This window comes from Bos indicus x Bos taurus, chromosome 26 (genome assembly GCF_003369695.1).
Source record: "Bos indicus x Bos taurus breed Angus x Brahman F1 hybrid chromosome 26, Bos_hybrid_MaternalHap_v2.0, whole genome shotgun sequence".
NCBI classification, from domain to species: domain Eukaryota; kingdom Metazoa; phylum Chordata; class Mammalia; order Artiodactyla; family Bovidae; genus Bos; species Bos indicus x Bos taurus.
The window spans coordinates 37,825,888-37,845,899 of NC_040101.1; the positions used below are offsets into that span (position 1 = coordinate 37,825,888).

Here is a 20,012-nt window from a genome sequence, read left to right on the forward strand (position 1 = left end):
AAAAGAATGCTTAAGTGAATTTAAAAAATGTTTTTAGCATACTAAAAAGCAAAGTACATATTAGTCATTAAATCCCTTTACTTAATGCCAAGAGTTATAAAACCATTAGAAAAGATAAGTAAGTACAGCAAGAGAGCAAGATATAAGACCAATATGTTGTACAAAAATCCACTGTATTTTTTTACACTTTCCACAATCTGAAAATGAAATTAAGAAAATGATATCATTTATAATAGTATCAAAAAGTATAAAATACTTAAGAATAAATTTAACCAAAAAAGTGCAAGACTTGTATACTGCAAACTAAAAAAAAAAAAAAATTCAAAATATTATTGAAAGAAATTAAAGAAGACCCAAATAAACAACACCTCATATTCAAGGATTAGAAGACTTAATATTATTAGCATAGTAATACCCTCTAAACTGAATATGGATTCAACACAATTTTTATCAAAATCCCAGCTTTTTTTTTTTTTTTTTTGCAGAAATAGACAAATTGATCTTAAAATTTATATGTAAATTTAAGGTGCCCAGAATCACCAAAACAATCTTGAAAAAGAATAATAAAGTTGGCAGATTCATAGTTTTTTATTTCAAAGCTTACTACAAAGCAACAATAATCAAGACAGTGTGGTAACAGCAGGACAGATGCACAGATCAATGGAAAAGAATTTAGTTCAAAAATAACACTATGTGTCTATGGTCAACCAATTTTCAACAACAGTGTCAAGATAATTCAATGGGGAAAAAAGGATCTTTTCAATAAATGGTGCTACAGCAACAAAATAATGACTTAAAATCCCTACTTCATGGTTTCTCTGGTGGCTCAACAGTAAAGAATCTGCTTGCCAATGCATGAGACACAGGTTTGATCCCTGATCCAGGAAGATCCCACATGCCTCAGAGCAACCAAGCCTGTGTGCCACAACTGTTGAGTCTGTGCTCTAGAGCCAGGGAGCACAAATACTGAGCCCACATGCCACATACTACTGAAGCCTGAGCACCTAGGGTCTGTACTTCACAAGAGAAGCCACCGCAATGGGAAGCCTGTGCACTGCAATAAAGAGTAACCTCTAATCACTGCAACCAGAAAAAAGCCCATGCAGCAATGAAGACCCCAACACAGCCAAAAATAAATAAAATCATTTTTAAAAAAATAAAATAAAATCTGGACACAAAAACTTCACACTGGACACAAAAACTAACTCAAAATACACCAAGCACCTAAAAATAAGAACTAAAACTATAAAACTGTTAGAAGAAAACATGGGGATAAACCTCTGTAACCTTGGATAAGGCAAAGGTTTCTTAGATATGATCTCAAGAGCACACAAGTCATGTGTTTAAAAAAGATAAAGTCAACTTCATTGTAACTAATAACTTTTGTGCTTCAAAGGATACCATTAAGAAAGTGAAGACAACCTCAAGACTAGCAGAATGAATTTGCAAACCCCATATCTGATAAGGGGCTTGTATCTAAAATGTATAAAGAATCTTCTATCTCATCAATAAAAGAACAAATATCCCACTTAAAAATGGTCAAAGGATCTGAATAGACAGATCCTCAAAGAAGATACAGAAATGGTCAATAAACAAATGAAAAGACATTCAACATTAGTCATATGAAAATGCAAATCAAAACTATAGTATCACTTCATACACACTGGTATGAATATAAAGTCAGTTAATAGTTATGTGCTGGAGACTTCCCTGGTAGTACAGTGGTTAATAATTTGCCTGCCAGGGGGACACAAGTTCGATCCCTGCTGGTCCAGGCTGACTCCCCACGCCATGGAGCAACTCAGCTTGTGTGCCACGACTACTGAGCCTGCGTTCTAGGGCCTGCGAGCTGCAACTACTGAAGCCTTCGCACTCTGGAGCCCGTGCTCTGCACCGAGAGAAGCCACTACAATGAGAAGCCCGCACACCACAACCAGAGAGTGGTCCTGCCTGCTGCAATTAGAGAAAGCCCACATGCAGCAACAGAGACCCAGCACAGCCAAAAATACACAAACAAAATTTTAAAAAAAAAGTGCTAACAAACATATGAAGAAATCAGACCTCTCATACATGCTGTTGGGAATGTAATATGGTGTACCATGCCTTCCAGTTTGGAAGGCAGTCTGGCGGTTCCTCATAAAGTTAAACACAGTTACCATATGACCCAGCAATTCTACTCTCTAGTATACACCCATGTATGAAAACATACATCCACACAAAAACTTGCACACAAATTTTCATAGCAGCATTATTTAAAACAGGGCAAAAAGTAGAAACAACTAAAATGTCCATCAACTGATAAAGAAATAAATAAAATGTGGTATATCCAACATTATCCATACCCATACAAAGAACGGTATTTGGCAACAAAAAAGAATGAAAAACGAAACATGCAAAAACATGAAAGAAGGCTTCCCAGGTGGTGCTAGTGGTAAAGAACTTGCCTGCTAATGCAAGAGACATAAAGAGACATGGGTTTTGATCCCTGGATTGGGTAGATCCCCTGGAGGAAGGCATGGCAACTCACTCCAGCATTCTTGCCTGGAGAACCCCAGGGACAGTAGCCTGGCAGGCTACAGTCCACTGGGTTGCAAAGAGCTGCACACGACTGAAGTGACTTAGCACACACAATATGACAGAACCTTGAAAATAACATTTAAGTGAAAAAACAATCACAAAATACCACATATTTAATATAAAATGTTCAAAACAGGCAAGTCTATAAACAGAGTAGATTAGTGGTTGCCTAGGACTGAGTATGGGGAGAAGGCAATGGCACCCCACTCCAGTACTCTTGCCTGGCAAATCCCATGGACGGAGGAGCCTGGTAGGCTGCAGTCCATGGGGTCCCTAAGAGTCAGACACGACTGAGTGACTTCACTTTCACTTTCCACTTTCATGCATTGGAGAAGGAAATGGCAACCCACTCCCGTGTTCTTGCCTGGAGAATCCCATGGACAGAGAAGCCTGGTAGGCTGCAGTCCGTGGGGTCGCACAGAGTCGGACACAACTGAAGCGACTTGGCGGCGGCAGGACTGAGTATGGAAGGGAGAGTGATAGTGAGTGATGGGTAATAGGCATGAGGTTTCTTTTGAGGGAGGCAAAAATGTTTCAGGGCTTCCCCAATGGCTCAGTGGTTAAGAACCTGCCTGTAAAGCAGGAGCCACGGGTTTAGCCCCTGGGTAGGGAAGATCCCCTGGAGGAGGGTATGGTAACCCACTCCAGTATTCTTGCCTGGAGAATCCAAGGGAAAGAGCACCCTGGTGGGCTACAGTCCATAGGGTTGCCAAGAGTAGGACATGACTGAAGTGACTTAGCACACAAAAACGTTTTAAAATTAGATCGTGGTGATAGTTGCATGTATCTGTGGATATACTAAAAATCACTGAATTGCACCCTTTATCTGGATGAATTACAAGGTATATAAAATCTATTCAATAAAGCTATTTTTCACAAAAAGAAAACCGAAGGCAACAGGAAAACACTGAGGGCAGAGAGGGGATAGGAGATGAGAAAAGTGCTAAAAAAAAAAAAACTTTTCCTCTTTTAGAATTATCTGATGGCAGTCATATGGTGGGGTCTGAGTTAAGGACAGAACTCACTTGGAAGGCTGGAAACTTTTTCTCAGTTCAGCAGAGGTTAGTCTTATTCATTGTTTCCAGTCTCAGTTCATTCAGTCCTCCATCTCTTCCCTTGGGATGAGAAGAAATGGGTGCCTCTCTATCCCCACATCTAACACATGAGTATAGTACTGTCAAATGTGCATCTTTCTTCAATCTGAGAACATGGAACCTGTAGGTGTCAAATCACTCTCTCTGCATCTACGTCTTGGTTAGAAAGTTCTGATAGTATCTAAGTGAGGAGTGTGCTGGACAGAGAGTTGCTGTTCACCCCCATAAAGAAACAATAGAGGGCAGATTTGTGTAGGATGACAAGGGCTTAGAATTCCTACTCACAGGAATCAGTTCAGTTCAGTTCAGTCACTCAGTCGTGTCCGACTCTTTGCGACCCCATGAATCACAGCACGCCAGGCCTCCCTGTCCATCACCAACTCCCGGAGTTCACTCAGACTCATGTCCATCGAGTCAGTGATGCCATCCAGCCATCTCATCCTCTGTCGTCCCCTTCTCCTCCCGCCCCCAATCCCTCCCAGCATCAGAGTCTTTTCCAATGAGTCAACTCTTCGCATGAGGTGGCCAAAGTACTGGAGTTTCAGCTTTAGCATCATTCCCTCCAAAGAAATCCCAGGGCTGATCTCCTTCAGAATGCACTGGTTGGATCTTCTTGCAGTCCAAGGCACTCTCAAGAGTCTTCTCCAACACCACACTTCAAAAGCATCAATTCTTCGGCGCTCAGCCTTCTTCACAGTCCAACTCTCACATCCATACATGACCACAGGAAAAACCATAGCCTTGACTAGAGGGACCTTTGTTGGCAAAGGTCTTCTTTTGAATATGCTATCTAGGTTGGTCATAACTTTCCTTCCAAGGAGCAAGCGTCTTTTAATTTCATGGCTGCAATTACCATCTGCAGTGATTTTGGAGCCCAAAAAAATAAAGTCTGACACTGTTTCCCCATCTATTTCCCATGAAGTGATGGGACCAGATGCCATGATCTTCGTTTTCTGAATCTTGAGCTTTAAGCCAACTTTTTCACTCTCCACTTTCACTTTCATCTAGAGGCTTTTGAGTTCCTCTTCACTTTCTGCCGTAAGGGTGGTGTCATCTGCATATCTGAAGTTATTGATATTTCTCCCAGCAATCTTGATTCCAGCTTGTGTTTCTTCCAGTCCAGCGTTTCTCATGATGTACTCTGCATAGAAGTTAAATAAGCAGAGTGACAATACACAGCCTTGACGTACTCCTTTTCCTATTTGGAACCAGTCTGTTGTTCCATGTCCAGTTCTAACTGTTGCTTCCTGACCTGCATACAGGTTTCTCAAGAGGCAGGTCAGGTGGTCTGGTATTCCCATCTCTTTCAGAATTCTCCACAGTTTATTCTGATCCACACAGTCAAAGGCTTTGGCATAGTCAATAAAGCAGAAATAGATGCTTTTCTGGAACTCTCTTGCTTTTTCCATGATCCAGCGGATGTTGGCAATTTGATCTCTGGTTCCTCTGCCTTTTCTAAAACCAGCTTGAACATCAGGAAGTTCACGGTTCACATATTGCTGAAGCCTGGCTTGGAGAATTTTGAGCATTACTTTACTAGCGTGTGAGATGAGTGCAATTATGCGGTAGTTTGAGCATTCTTTGGCATTGCCTTTCTTTGGGACTGGAATGAAAACTGACCTTTTCCAGTCCCTGATTCATAGGAATCAGGGAGGGACAAATCAGAACTAGAGAAGGAGATAAAGACTGGTGGGAACAGAGGTATCTTGGGTCTTCCAGTATTTGGGTTATCATATTGCTTCCCATCCCATCTGCTATCCACTGCCCCCACTCCCACTAAACACACATACCAAGCACTCCTGTTTTTATTTTGCATGCCAGAGAATTAAATACATGGAATTTGCTGCTTACTATCCCTGAGTTGGGAAGATCCCCTGGAGTAGGAAATGGTAACCTGCTCCAGTATTCTTGCCTGGAAAATTCCACAGACAGAGGAGCCTAGTGGGCTGCAGTCCATGGGGTCACAAAGAGTCGGATATGACTGAGCAGAGCACATCATACAGTCACACTTCTACAAGCCCACAGGAATCAGTAAAAATAAAGCAACTGCTTAGGGAAAGAACATGGGCTAGGATTGTGAAAACACTTATCCACCCAAGGAGAAAGCCTCCACTTTCAAAGAGCTAATAACTAAGAATGTAATGACAAGTAGCTTCTCATGTATTTCTACCATTACCCATGAGTACTCATCCATTTGAAGACTGTCAAGTGATGTAATTATTAGCTGCTAAGAACAAGTTAGACCACTAACAAACTAGATTAACAACTTAGTTCATTACCACATTGGATCAGATTCAAATTTGTACCACAGGCCAAAGGTTCTTTATTGTCAAATCCCTTTGACAATAAAACTTGACATAAAAAACAAAGTACTTTAAACCTTATGACAAAAAAATAGTAAAAAATTTTTAAATATTTGGGAAAATACTGGACTTATTTAATGAATTTGAAGACCACAAACTGTCACTAATAAGACAACTTCCTTCTCTTTTATGTTTTTACCCATGGATAAATTTCTACAACTGTATTATACTAAAAGAGAAAAAAGAGTGCTTACTTTAGATAATAGATTATTCAGTTCATGGGGATGAAGCTTCACCACTTCTCCAAGTTGCTGTGCAGCAGCTTTTCTTGTAACTGGAGTAGTGCCAGTATCCAGCAAGATAAAAAGACGGTCAAGCCTAAAATAATAAAAATGTAATGATTATTCTGAAATGTTTCCTCATATATGTTTGAGTCAATAAATGTACATATTCAACATCTATGAAGAAAGAGCTATGGCAGAGCTGTAGGAGATAAACTAATCTACTCCTAAGGAACTTGCTATGGAGGTGGAGTGAGTGGGTAAGGCAAGTACACAAATAATTAGATTATAGGGTATAATATAGGAATTGTACATGCATATACATGTCCAATAAGCACATGTCAGAAAAGGAGAAAGTGCTCTGAGAAGATGGAATGGAAGCAATAAATACTATATCCCCAACTGTATAATACTAAAAGGGCTTTCTAAAAGAAATGGTGTATGAGTTGGACCTTAATGGTAGCAAAAAAAACTCAATACTGGTGAAAGTGAGGCAGTAAAAGGGAAAAAGGGGAGAAACATCTGGAAGAGGGAATAAGAAACAGCAGTAAGACAAAGGAGGCTATATTTAGAGAAGTGAGTAACACAGTCTGGTTGTAATTCGGGGTACACTTAAGAGAATAGTAGAAGATGTAGCTACAAAAGCAGCTAGACAGACCTATTGTGGAGACCCTTGAATTATAGCTCAGCCATGAAAGACTCCGATCAGGAAAGACATGGGGGCTTCCCTGGTGACTCAGTGGTAAAGAACCTGCTTGCCAATGCAGGAGACAGGGGTTCCATCCCTGATCTGGCAAGACCCCACATGCTGAGGAGAAACGAAGCCCATGAGCCACGACTACTGAGCCTGTGCTTTGGCGCCAGGGAGTTGCAACTGCTGAGTCCACACGCTCCAACTACTGAAGCCCTTGTGCCCTACGGCCCTGGTTCCACAGCAAAAGAAATCACCATAACGAGAAGCCCACGCGCCGCAGCAAGAAGCCTGCACACCACAACTAGAGAGGAGCCCCTGCTCACTCATCCAGAGAAAAGCCCACTCAGAAAGGAAGACCCATCACAGCCAAAAACAAAGAAAATTATTTTTCAAAAAAGAAAGTCATGGGACTGGAGCTATGCTTCAGGAAGGTTAGTCTTGCAGCAGGGTGAAGCATGAAGTAAAAAGAAAACTTTTATGAGAACTTTTAGACCTGAACTACAATCATGGTTACAAGACTAGAAAGAAGTTGGGGAAAATGCTGCAGAATTACCATGGTAATGTCAAGGAAATGAAAAGATTCTAAGACTCTGATCTTAGAAATGAAGATGTCATTAAAGAAATGGGAAGAACTAGTGGAGAAAATGTTTCTGAGGAAAGATGACAAGTTTATTAATGGCCGGGTCAGGAAAGCTAGGGGAAAGCAAAAAGAACAGTTGGAATAGAGATCTGATGTTCAAAAGAAAGTTAAGATGAAAGGTATACAGATAAATGAGTCATTTGTATAGACGTGACAGAATGGCAAGAAGATCTCTGAGGAAACAGTTTGTAAAAGACAAACACCATTATAGGTCAGAGCCACAGCACCACGATTCAAATCCCAGCTCTGACATTTATCCAATAGATACGTTGCAATAAAATCACAATGTCTTACACCTGGAATAAGTGGGGGGAAATGGAAAACTGTGTCACTTTGTTTCTGGGATACAGGAAAATCCTAAGATTTAAAACAGAGAAAGAAACCAGTAATTACTACCAGCTGTCCATGTGTCATATAGGTCTAGCCCTTCCACCACAGTATTAATCAGGTTCAATGAAGCAAATGGATACCACAGGTAAAGAAAGGAAGGCAGTCTCATATACAGAATAAATGGGTATTCATACAAGATGAAGGATGAAAAGGGGCAAGGTTATATTGTGCCCCAATCCTATATGAGGGGAGATTTCGAGAACAAACCTTTAAATCTCATCTAATGAGGAAGAGAAAGCAAGCAAGGTCCCAAAGTTAAGCATGAATATTAATAAACTGCAAAGAGGCTCATCTTTTACCTCTGGGATTATTTTTCTTTTACAAAGAGCTAAAAAATTAGAAAGCAAAGCTCTAAAATCCCTTTATAACAAAATATAGGGGTCACATGAAATAAGCAGGGTCTTTTCTTCTTTTGGAGGGGGTTGTTGCTGTTTAGTCATTGAGTCCGACTCTTCTAACCCTATGAACCCAGTACAACTGCTGGGTTCCTCTGTCCATGCAATTTTCCAGAAAGAATTCTGGAGTGGTCTTTTCCTTCTCCAGGGGATCTTCCCAACGCAGGTATTGAACTCACATCTTTTCCTGCATTGGCAGGCAGATTCTCTACCAATGAGCCACTTGGGAAGCTCTCTGGAGGGGGCAGTATTTATCAAACTAGCCAGTCACTAATAAACACAAAATCATTGTAACTAGTAAAAAAATATATATAAAGATACACACACACACACACATATATATACACAACTGGGCTTCCCTTGTGGCTCAGCTGGTAAAGAATCCGCCTGCAATGCAGAAGACCCGAGTTCGATCCCTGGGTTGGGAAGATCCCCTGGAGAAGGGAAAGGCACTCCAATATTTTGGCCTGGAGAATTCCATGGAGTGTACAGTCCATGAGGTCACAAAGAGTCAGACATGACTGAGCAACTTTCACATACATGCAACCAAAATAGGTCTTTTTCAGTCAAGAAGGCTAAGGGTACCATGAAAACTTTTCAACTGACTCAAAATAAAACACTAAGAGGCAAGGTTCAGATTTTACAGTTAAGGGTATTACGGAGGCCATATTGTAAACAAAATATGAGGTAATTAAAGCCAGTGACATAAAGAAAAAAAGTAATACAACACAATTTTTGCTTCCTATATACTGAATGGCACACAGAGTGATTATAAAGAAATTAATTCCGAAAAAAACACTGCATAGACACACCCCACTTTCTGACGTAATATTTCTCCTTATCCATCCAAGGCTGCCTAAATACTTGCCTTCACCCATTTACTCTTCAGGCTTTGCAACAGGATTTGGTGAAGGATGACTCAGAAATAATGAGACAGAAGGGAGGAAAAAATCTTCTGACAGTGGTTTTCATAAAATTCTAACACTAAGTCAGATCCCAAATCCTTTTCCCATAAAACTACCTCCTTCATACATCCCATACATAACTCTAGAATGCTCTTTGATGTATTTTCATCTTTATAACTGATTGTGATGTTAAAGCTACTGAAACTGTCTCTGAAACTTCACAACAAATATATGCCTATTGCCAGGACTGATTTTGAATGCCTCTGCTCAATGAAAAGAAATGTTCAAAAAGAAAATTTAATATCTATGAACAATTTTCTATCAAGGCAAATAAATATTCATTTTAAATCTATATTCTATGCCAAGCAAAATTATCAAAAATTAAATGTTTTATTATAAAAATTATGTCTTAAGTCATATTTATGCAACAACGGACTTATATCTGTATACGATGCATGTATTCTTTATAATAATATAAACTGTATGTGTACAGTTTACATAAATCCAGGACCTTCCTACAGGAAAAGTTGCAAAATGGTAGAACTAGACTGGAAGTTAGGAGATCTTTAAAAGTATTACTTTTGTCACTGTTAGAAGGCTTAGAGAAGAAACCCACTTAACTTCACTTAACCTCTTATTTTACAGAGTAAAACTAGATTTAGTCATATTTCATAGCCTCACATCACTGCAACTGTTTATAGTTTTTTTCCCCCTTATATACCATGTTTGTCTTATCTTTGATTGCAAAGTTCCTTAGACTGCACCTCTGGATAGATTTCAACTACTGGATCAGCCAAAAAGTTCATTTGAGTTTTTCTGTATCATCTTACAGAAAAACCGAAACTTTTTAACCAGCCCAATACTTCATAACTCCTTTTCAGTGATGGAGTTCCTGCTTTTGTGATGAAAAGCAAAAGCTGGCTGCAAAATGAATACTCTAAGGAACTGACAATACTGACCTGTTTGTAAGTCTATGTATAAATAGTTAAACTGAGTTTTCCAAGTCCCCCCCACAATCATTTCCACTTTCCTCAAGTCCCAATTGCCATTACCTATTCCTTAAAAATGAATGGACTGAGTAGATCCCGAGGTTATTAGAATACAAACTATCTCATCTCACTTATTACCTTTAAGGGTCTTTATACTCATCCTTTCAATTTCAGATGAAGAGACAGTCCTTGTTTTTCTTCAAGACTTGCATAATGTCTCACCATTTTCTTGATACCATCTCCTTCTACCCTCATTCAATTATCCTTTCTCGAATATCTTACATCACTGCCTTATTAATCTACTCCCTTCTGTCTTCAAATATACAGAGGTCCGTCTTTAATAAGATAAACCGCTTGACCTCCATCTTCTAGAACACTCTTTCTGCTGCCAAACATCTTGAAGAAGTGTTTAAAATCACTTCTTTTATCTTCTCACCACATACATTTTAATCCCTATAAATCAAGTTTCTATCCTTCTCTGCTACTGAAATAGCACACCTGAAGGTCACCAAGGAACTTCTAAGCTCTAAAACCAATGGCTTTGTTTTTTGTAAATCCAATTTTCATGATTCTTCTGTGACATCTGATTTCAGTACTACCCCATTCATAAAATACTTTCCTTCCTAAGTTTTCAAAACATTCTATTACCCTGTTCTTTTCTGACCTCTTAATTCTTTCCATGGTTTCCCTATTCTTAACACTCTTAATAAGAACATTCTCCCAAATTCAATCCCTGGCTGTCCATCTCTCATCAGTTTCTCCTATAGGAAACTGTAATTTGTTTAAACTATAACACAGTACAAATAATCCCCAAATCTAGCCCATGTGGGAGCTCAAGTGCAAACTTTCAACTGCCTGATGAGCAAAACTCCATACTAATGAGATCTCAATGCTAAGTTTACTTCCTAGAACACCCTGTGATCAAATTATTACCTTATTCTAAAACTTTCAATGGCTCACCCTTACCTACCAGGTAGTAATCAAAAACAAGAAAGTATCTCCCAAACAAAGGCCATTTTGGTTTCCACAATTTTGTCTACTGTTTCTTCTACTTGGAATGTCTTCTCTTGGTCCAATTCTTCAGCTCACTCCCACCCATTCAGACTCAGTTCAAGTTCTTTACTTTCTTGACACCATCTCATGGACTACTACACAATTACATCCTCTTCTAAAATCCACAGGGATTCTCATTTTGGTATTTATTATGCATTTTTGTGTCTTTACATTAATTTGTCACATGTTGTCTTATGCTTATTAGGCTTCACCTTCTTCAATGATTCTTTTTGTCCCCCACAATATTGCGCAAAGTGTCTCTGCACAGAATTCAAATATTTGTTGAGTACCTGGTATTTACTGTAATTAAAATTATAGATAAAGAAAAATCCAAGTTTCTTGGGGACAGGTTGAAGCACCATTTTTAAACAGAGAGTACTATATATTTTTTTGCTTCCTTTGAGAAATATCCTTAATCTGTCATAGCTATACTACACAAAAACAAGTTATAAAAATAACAGAAGTGATGCTAAAGCAATGTTTCAGTAAGTAAAAACATGAGTACAGCAGTACTTTAGCAATCTGAACATCAGGCAGTTATGGCTGCTGCAAAGAGCAAGCTGAAAACGACTGGGCAGTAGGCACTGTATTCCTTCAATAATTTCTACCCTTCCTAAACCTTCCTTGAGTCCTCTGCGGACATACTCCTGCCCAAAGACCTTCTACTCCTCTAACTTAATGCTGAATTTGCCTCACAACCCCACAGTTCCTTCTGCCTCTCCTTTCTTCAAAGCCTTATACCCCAATACCATGTCATGTCACCTCCGCTCCCTCACCAGTCAACTGCCCTGAGGGCAGATCAGCTCATCCTCGCATCCAATTCCAGACCTGTCTATTCTCACCTCTCCCACCTTGTGATAGTCAGATTTGACTCCCTGAATAGAAGAATGGGGACACAAGAATGCTTCTTTGGTGCTCTTGACTCAAAGCCCCTTTTGGACTTTTTCATTCTTCTCTCCAGGATAACAGATTAGATGCCACACAAAAGGAACAACAAAGGGATAAGCAGACCGGGATCTCACAAGAGGGCAATGTGACCTATTACACCAGGATAGCAAACTATGAGGCAAGCAGGGTAAGCACGGGTCAGGACACAAAGGAAAAGACTGGTTTAATGAACAGGTAGGGGAGAGGGAAAGGGTATGAGACAGAGCCAGTATTATGCTGGAGGGCAGACAGGACCCTTGATGAAGGAGAGGTCTGAAGGAAGCCAGGTGATCAAAAGAAAAAGAAAGTTAAAAGAAGGGCTGACTGAAGGAACACAGTACTTACCACAATACTTCTTTTGGCTAAAGCTTATGTAGCGTAACAGCTAACAGTAAAAAATGCTACTCTTCATTCTTCAAAGGATAGACAAATGGAGGAAAAAGAGGTAATAGATGTCAAGCTGAACAGAAGATACCAGAGACTGTAGAAGAATAAATTAAATAAAACATGGTGCAATTACATTTGACAGTATCCACTGATGACATTAAAAAACAACAATCATGGCATCTGGTCCCATCATTTCATGGCAAATAGATGGGGAAACAATGGAAACAGTGACACATTTATTTTCTTGGGCTCCAAAATCACTGCAGATGGCAACTGCAGCCATGAAATTAAAAGACGCTTGCTCCTTGGAAGAAAATCTATGACAAACCTAGACAGTGTATTAAAAAGCAGAGACATCATTTTGAAACAAAAGTCTGTATAGTCAAAGCTATGGTTTTTCCAGTAGTTATGTATGGATGTGAGAGTTAGACCCTAAAGAAGGTTGAGCATCAAAGAATTGATAATTCTGAATTGTAGTGTTGGAGAAGACTCTTGAGAGTCCCTTGGACTGCAAGATCAAACCAGTCAATCCTAAAGGAAATCAGTCCTGAATATTCATTGGAAGGACTGATGTTGAAGCTGAAGCTCCAATACTTTGGCCACCTGATGCAAAGAGCCAACTCATTAGAAAACACCCTGATGCTGAGAAAGATTGAAGGCAGGAAGAGAAGGGGACTAAAGAGGACACGATGGTTGGATGGCATCACCGACGTAATGGACATAAGTTTGAGCAAGCTCAGGGAGATGGTGAAGGACAGGGAAGCCTGGCGTGGTGCAGTCCATGGGGTCACAAAGAATCGGACAAGACTGTGCAACTGAACAACAACAATTGGTTATGAATCTATTGATGATGATAATCTGGCCCATTTTCAATTGGATTTTAATTCAGAGAAATAACTATAAAAGACATGATCCATGTTTATTTTATAAACCTGTGATTTCAGAAAACTGCTCTAAAGACTGCCTAGAGGGAAGAGGGAATGAGAAGATAGGTGTGTGGGATTAAGAGACACAAACTACTATGTATAAAACAAATAAGCAACAAGGATGCACTGTACTGCACAGGGAAAGACAGCCATTATTTTATTGTAACTTTAAATGATATATATAAAATATTGAATTGCTATGTTATATCCTTGAAACTAATACAATATTGAAAATTAATTATGCTGCTGCTGCTAAGTCACTTCAGTCGTGTCCGACTCTGTGTGACCCCATAGACGGCAGCCCATCAGGCTCCACCGTCCCTGGGATTCTCCAGGCAAGAACACTGGAGTGGGTTGCCATTTCCTTCTCTAACACATGAAAGTGAAAAGTGAAAGTGAAGTTGCTCAGTCGTGTCCAACTCCTAGCGACCCCATGGACTGCAGTCCAAGAGGCTCCTCCGTCCATGGGATTTTCCTGGAGTGGGGTGCCATTGCCTTCTCCGAAAATTAATTATACTTCAAATTAAAACACAAAATGTGGTTTAAAAAAACTGGCTGTTAGGAAAGTACATGGAGTTTGTAGAGGTTATGCTGGCAACTATAATTTAACTTCTCTTCAGCTGTTTGTATTATCATAATTCAAAAAGAATATAAAAAGAAATAATATGCACGCTGAACTATAAAAATGTCCTAGACTACTACTTCAACACCAATAAACAAATATATATTGCATTTCCGCTATTTGAGGATGGAAAAAGAAAGTGTTTAAAATATAACATTTGCAATCTATTTCCAATCTCAGTATTCTCTGAATACATTTAATCACTCTAAAAAAATTATGGAAGGTCAACTGAGACAATACGTCAGAGATGGCTTTGTAATTATAACTAAAAGGGAATGTTCAGTCAAGTTTGTCCAATTTGTCATGCATTTTTTACATTTACTATGTGAGGCTTTTCTTTTCTGTGTTACTTAGGGAATAAGAACATAAATATCTGGTATCAACACTATGCTTAGTCTTACATAACATCATTAAGCAAGGAAGTTATGATCAAAAGAAATGTCTTTTAAGAAATTGCCTAGACTGATGTTTTAAAATGTATGCCTTCAAGTTCCTACTGTGGGTTACTTGAAACTATGTTAATGCTAGAAGAAAGTAGATTAATTTGAAGTGCCACAAAGAACACTGGGAACAGATATGAAGATGTGAAACAACACCAAAGCCAGATGCCAGGGCAGGTGTGTGTCATTTACATTCCCCCGCCCACCCACCCCCAGAACAGGAACTCCATGAGAATGGGAAATCCATTTTTATTCTCTGCTGTATCTCCAGCACCTGGAACACAGAAAGCACTCTGTAAATACTTATTAAATAAGTGCTGAAAAGGACAGCCAAGGTGCATTATTTCCTTCAGGACACTTTTTTTCCCCTAACCTCTGCCTCTTGTATGACTTTATCTTAAACATAAAAATCTAGATTTTTCAGGGGGAAAAAAATGTTTAGTGGATTAAAACTTCATTTGAAAGTGCACATTTTAAAATGGTTAAAATGGTGAATTATTAGGTGGATACTACTTTGAGAAACAGACTAAAGAAACAGGGAGGAATTTAACCAAAGGGATTAAAATGGATACACTTATATAATGCCTCCTCTACCTTTCCTAGCTTTTGGTCCCCATTTTTAAAGTACAAAATATTCAATATATTACAATTTACAACAGTGTCTTCTGTCAATCTTATAATGGATAGAAATTAGTAATAATGGAGGAATAGGCCTAACAAACAAACAACACCTGTGCTCTCCCACAGGTAAGATCATATTAGCGTTTTCTCTGTCAAGAGCAAGGACCCCCCACATCAAGAAACTTCCCTTTACTGTGCAGAATAGGTCACTGAAACAATGTTTCTCTGAAGCATCAGCAGTGTTGACAAAGAATTAACACAACAGAGCAAAGTTCTGCTCACATGTAGCAATTTGTTTCTTCCATAAGAGGGTATGTTCAGAATCTTTTCTGAACACAGCATCATTTTTAAACTCCAAAGATGTGCGTCACAGACTTAAGGTATGGCTTCTACAACAGTCAAGTCATAACTTTTAGACATGACCTTTATAGCAGAGATCAGTCTAAATTATATTTTTACATTCTCTGTATATGATCAAGGAAAAACTAAATTCATAATAGCTAATCGATGCATAACAACAACCAACTGTGGTATAAACAGGCAAAGTTATCAAAAATAATCTTTTAAAAAATTAAGCTGTGGAACCCAACATTGTTACATATTCACCCACCACCTTCTGTAATGAACATAACTTTTAACAATCCCTCTAACATTACCTTTACTGTTGGTGGCTCAACTTCAATTAGTGACAGATGATACAGGGAGAGAGGTTTACAGAACAACACAGTATTCAAATATTTAATAACTATGATTTAAATTGCTTGCAAACAACACTGAAAGCCTGTAATATATACTAATTTGTTGGTTTTTTTTTTTTTTTTTTTGCTGAGATTGATGTTATGAGAGCAAGTCAAGTAGCTAGTGAGTGAGTTTGGCTGACTTTCCAGCATTCACTTATTAAGGGCAACATTGTTCTTTCACATGTGTATACTCTTTTACTAGAGGTCTAAAAGAGTCATACATTTTCAGTAGTAGTTCACTGCATTTTATGGGAGAACTTCAAATGCTATCATTGTATTTGCAATTTTAGAGTCACAAAGATTTGTAGGGTTTTTTGAGGGGTGGGGTAGGTGTTTGTGGCAAGATTTAACTCACCCATAGGGGATCAAGAGTTGACCATACATTTTACCATTTGCTACATTCTTATAATTCAAAGTACTACATTAAAACTAAGCCTTTATAAAGGCTAAGTGTGGGACTTCCCTGGTGGTCCAGCAGTTATGAATCTGACTGCCAATACTGAGGACACGAGTTCCATCTTGGGTCTGAGAAGATTCCAGATGCCTTGGAGCCATCTAAGCACGTGGGCCGCAACAAGAGAAGCCACTGCAATAAGAAGCCTAGACACCACAACTAGAGAAAGGCTGCTTGCAGCAACGAAGATCCAATGCAGCCGAAAATAAAATGAATAATAATTTTTAAAAAACTAAGTGGAGTCTAAAAATTTTGATTACAGAAAATGCAGTTACATTATATCCAATTTGCATTATAAAAGACCATGCTATCACAGAATTGTACTAGACTATAAATTTATAAAACTAGTTGTGACGATATTCATTGTTTTTTAAATTATACTTCTGGTCAATATTCAAAACTATAATGAAAGTTTTTCTCTCTTAGGGAAACCTGTAAAACTCAGAAGCGCTTCCTGAAAAACACCAGAAATACTCTACAAAAGTTACAGAAAAATCATGACAGGAATTAAACAAGAAAACAATCACCCATTTTTAAAAAAGTGTATTGAGCACCTATGAGAAAAGGCACTCTCCTGGGGAAAGAAGGAGTAAAGACATTCACTTCTCTCACAGAGCTGATGTTAACTCAAGCAAGAAAGTGAACAATTAAACAATCACAAAGTATGATAAATATGACTGGCAAGACAATATCTCACCAGCTGAGATGAAGTAATACCAGAGAAGGCTTCCCAAACAAAGTGACACATGTATAGGCTTAGGGTTTAGATCTAAAAACTAAGGTTGGGTAGGAGGAGAATGTAGGAATTAATGTTCCAGAGATTAAGGTAGGAATTAATGTTTTATAGACTAGGAGGTGAAAAAGAACAAAGATTCAGAATGAAGAGGGGGAGAGAGAGAGACTCAACAACTTGACAAGATGAAGCTTAAAATGGTAAAGCAGGAACCAGATCACAAATGATCTGGTAAGATGTGTTTGTTACAAAATTTGTCCTTTATCTTAAGGCAACAGAAAACTAAATGGTTTTAAACAGGAAAAAAAAAAAAAGGCTACATTAAAATTAACATTAGCAAAGAAGCAAAGAATAAATTAGAAAGAGATACCAATGGAGGCAGGAAGAGCAGAATGGCTGCTGTGGCAGGTGTCTTGGATTAGAGATGATGATGGTGGTATGGAGTAGGACTGTGATAAATGGCGTGGGAAGAAAAGATTGGCCAGAGAAAGATTAGAAATGTAGAACCGACAAGATTGGATCTGGGGACTGGCTAGACTGGGGGAAAGGAAGGGAGGGCAAAGTCAAATATTATTCCTGGATCTTTGGATCTGGATTTCTGAACTTAACATTTCCCTCCTATTGGAAATATTTAAAGGTTATAAAAACAATACCATTTCTTTTCAGTCACACACTGATACAAACAGTGCAAAAAATATTTTAGATTTGATTCTCACAAATGATTTTTATCTTTTCAACCATTTTCAACCTGTTCTACAATAAAATATTAAAATGAGTCTGTATGTATGTGTATGTGGTTATTCATGTCAGACTCTTTGCGACCCATGGACTATAGTCCGCCAGGCACCTCGTATCCATAGGGATTCTGCAGGCAAGAATACTGGAATGCATTGCCATGCTCTCTTCCAGGGGATCTTCTCAACTCAGAGATCAAACCCAGGTCTCCTGCATTGTAAGCAGATTCTTTACTGTCTGAGCCATGAGGGACACGCAAATGAGTCTGTATTTCACACCAAGAAGAGAAAGGAAATTTAGTTCATAAACATGTGTGCTCAGTGCATGGCGAAGGTCAGTTTAAAATTAAAGTCTGTTATTCAAAGTGAATCCTCATATGAAAAAGTCAAGGACTGGTAGTATCCCCAAATCAGAAAGTGTCTCAAAACTGTTTTCCATGAACCTACTGTATTATCAAAATAAGCCCAGGACTAGCTCTTTTATAAAACTATGACAAGTTTTCTTTTTAAAGTAGAATTTAACAGAATTTTGGCAAGCTAAATTAAAAAAGATCTACGGAAAAAAAGAGCACCACCCTTTGAAATCCAATGTCAAGTACAAAAAGCAGCTGCTTTGAAAACTCATTCATTCAGAAATGTAGGTGCCCTAAACTTCTGTAAATAGATTTGCATTAGTCAAGCAAATTAGGTGCTCTTTAAACTTTCATTTTTTTATTTTATACATCACAAAATAAGAATTTCCTCACACTGAATGGAATCAAGTAATCTATGAAATAAAAATTAGATGCCCCCTATTACAGGTACCTCACAACCCCTCACACTCAACTGTATTGGGTTTCTCCCACACACTTTCTCATCAGTTATCTAGGGAATCTATGAGGTATGGGTTATCCTTTTGCTTGCAAAATAGGAATCTGTTCAATTAACTCTGAAAAATGAACAAAAACTATGTTTTCTGAACTGTCATCATTTTTCCCTTTCAGTCTATATGGTAGAAGGACCCATTTCTCATGAAAACTAACAAACTTGGTGAACCCTTCTGTCTTCTATCAGAGGGTCTACCCTCTATTTACACATATCAATGTCCACTAACGTCAAGGCTCTGACAAAATGTACTCCCCACCCCAGTCTCTCATATTGGAGAAAAAGACTTTCCTGCTACCCATACAAAGAAATGTCTTGCTGGTCTCCCTATAGTCTCCTATACTTTCCTAACGAGGGGCCATCACTTTAAAATAATTTAAGATTCGTGATACATCTTTCACGCCTTGGTTAAAGAAGATGATACTAATACAATAATTTGCTAAAGATTACAAAGCTGACGACTGAATGTGTACTGCCAAACAAAACGAAAAATTATAATGTAAGAAAGCAGCACTCAGGAAAAAACATATCCCTAAAGCCGTAAACACAAATTTTAACATAATTAGAAGGTCACTTAGATAACTGTAACTCAAAGTCTCCCCGACTTCGTCAGTTACTACCAAGTTTTCCCGTGAAATGGAGGTTAGGGATCGGCCTTAGAATACTAAGAAAGCGAAAAGATTCTCCTAGCACTGAAAGAGGGAAGAGAAACCAGAGAAGAGAAACATGGTGAGGAAAGAGAAAAACTAGCTCTAACGTGCCAAACGGTCTATTCAGCAAGAAAAAGACATTCCTCCACGGGTTACTTACGTGGAGTAACCCGAGTCCAAAGCCCCGCTGACTGAGGGGCGAACTGCGGAGTCTAGGCAGGAAGGCGCCCGAGCCCAGTGACAATGGGAACCTCCTGTTAGCTCTGGAGGAATTAGACCCACCTGGAGACCGCCATGGCCGGACGCCGGCGGTTCGGAGCTCCCCGCGAGCGACGAGCCGCGCAGCCGAGGCGCTAGTTTCCAGAGAGCGGAGCGGCGCAGGCCCAGGCCGCGGAACAGAGGGGAGCGGCCGGTGCGGCGCGGAACGTCCCGGCGCGGGCCCTCGGGCATCTGCCCTGCCGCCTACCCGAGCTCTTCCCCGCCGCGGCCCGGAAGCAGGGGGTCTCAGACAGCGGCGGAGGCGGCAGTGCTCCGACCCGCACGACTTCAAACCGGGTGCCCCCAGCCCCGCTCTTTGCTGACGCAGGCGTCGG

General features: G+C 39.3%; 1 protein-coding gene across 1 annotated transcript in view; it reads right to left on the bottom strand.

The window, feature by feature from the left end:
• Positions 1–20,012, bottom strand: part of BTAF1 (B-TFIID TATA-box binding protein associated factor 1) — an 87,764-nt gene extending 67,752 nt beyond the window's left edge. Inside the window, exons 1-2 of the mRNA XM_027529333.1 lie at positions 19,702–20,012; positions 6,229–6,352 (exon numbers count right to left, since the gene is read on the bottom strand). Of these exons, the coding sequence (XP_027385134.1) occupies positions 6,229–6,352; positions 19,702–19,715 (138 nt within the window). The 5' untranslated portion in view covers positions 19,716–20,012. The remainder of the gene's footprint in view (positions 1–6,228; positions 6,353–19,701) is intronic.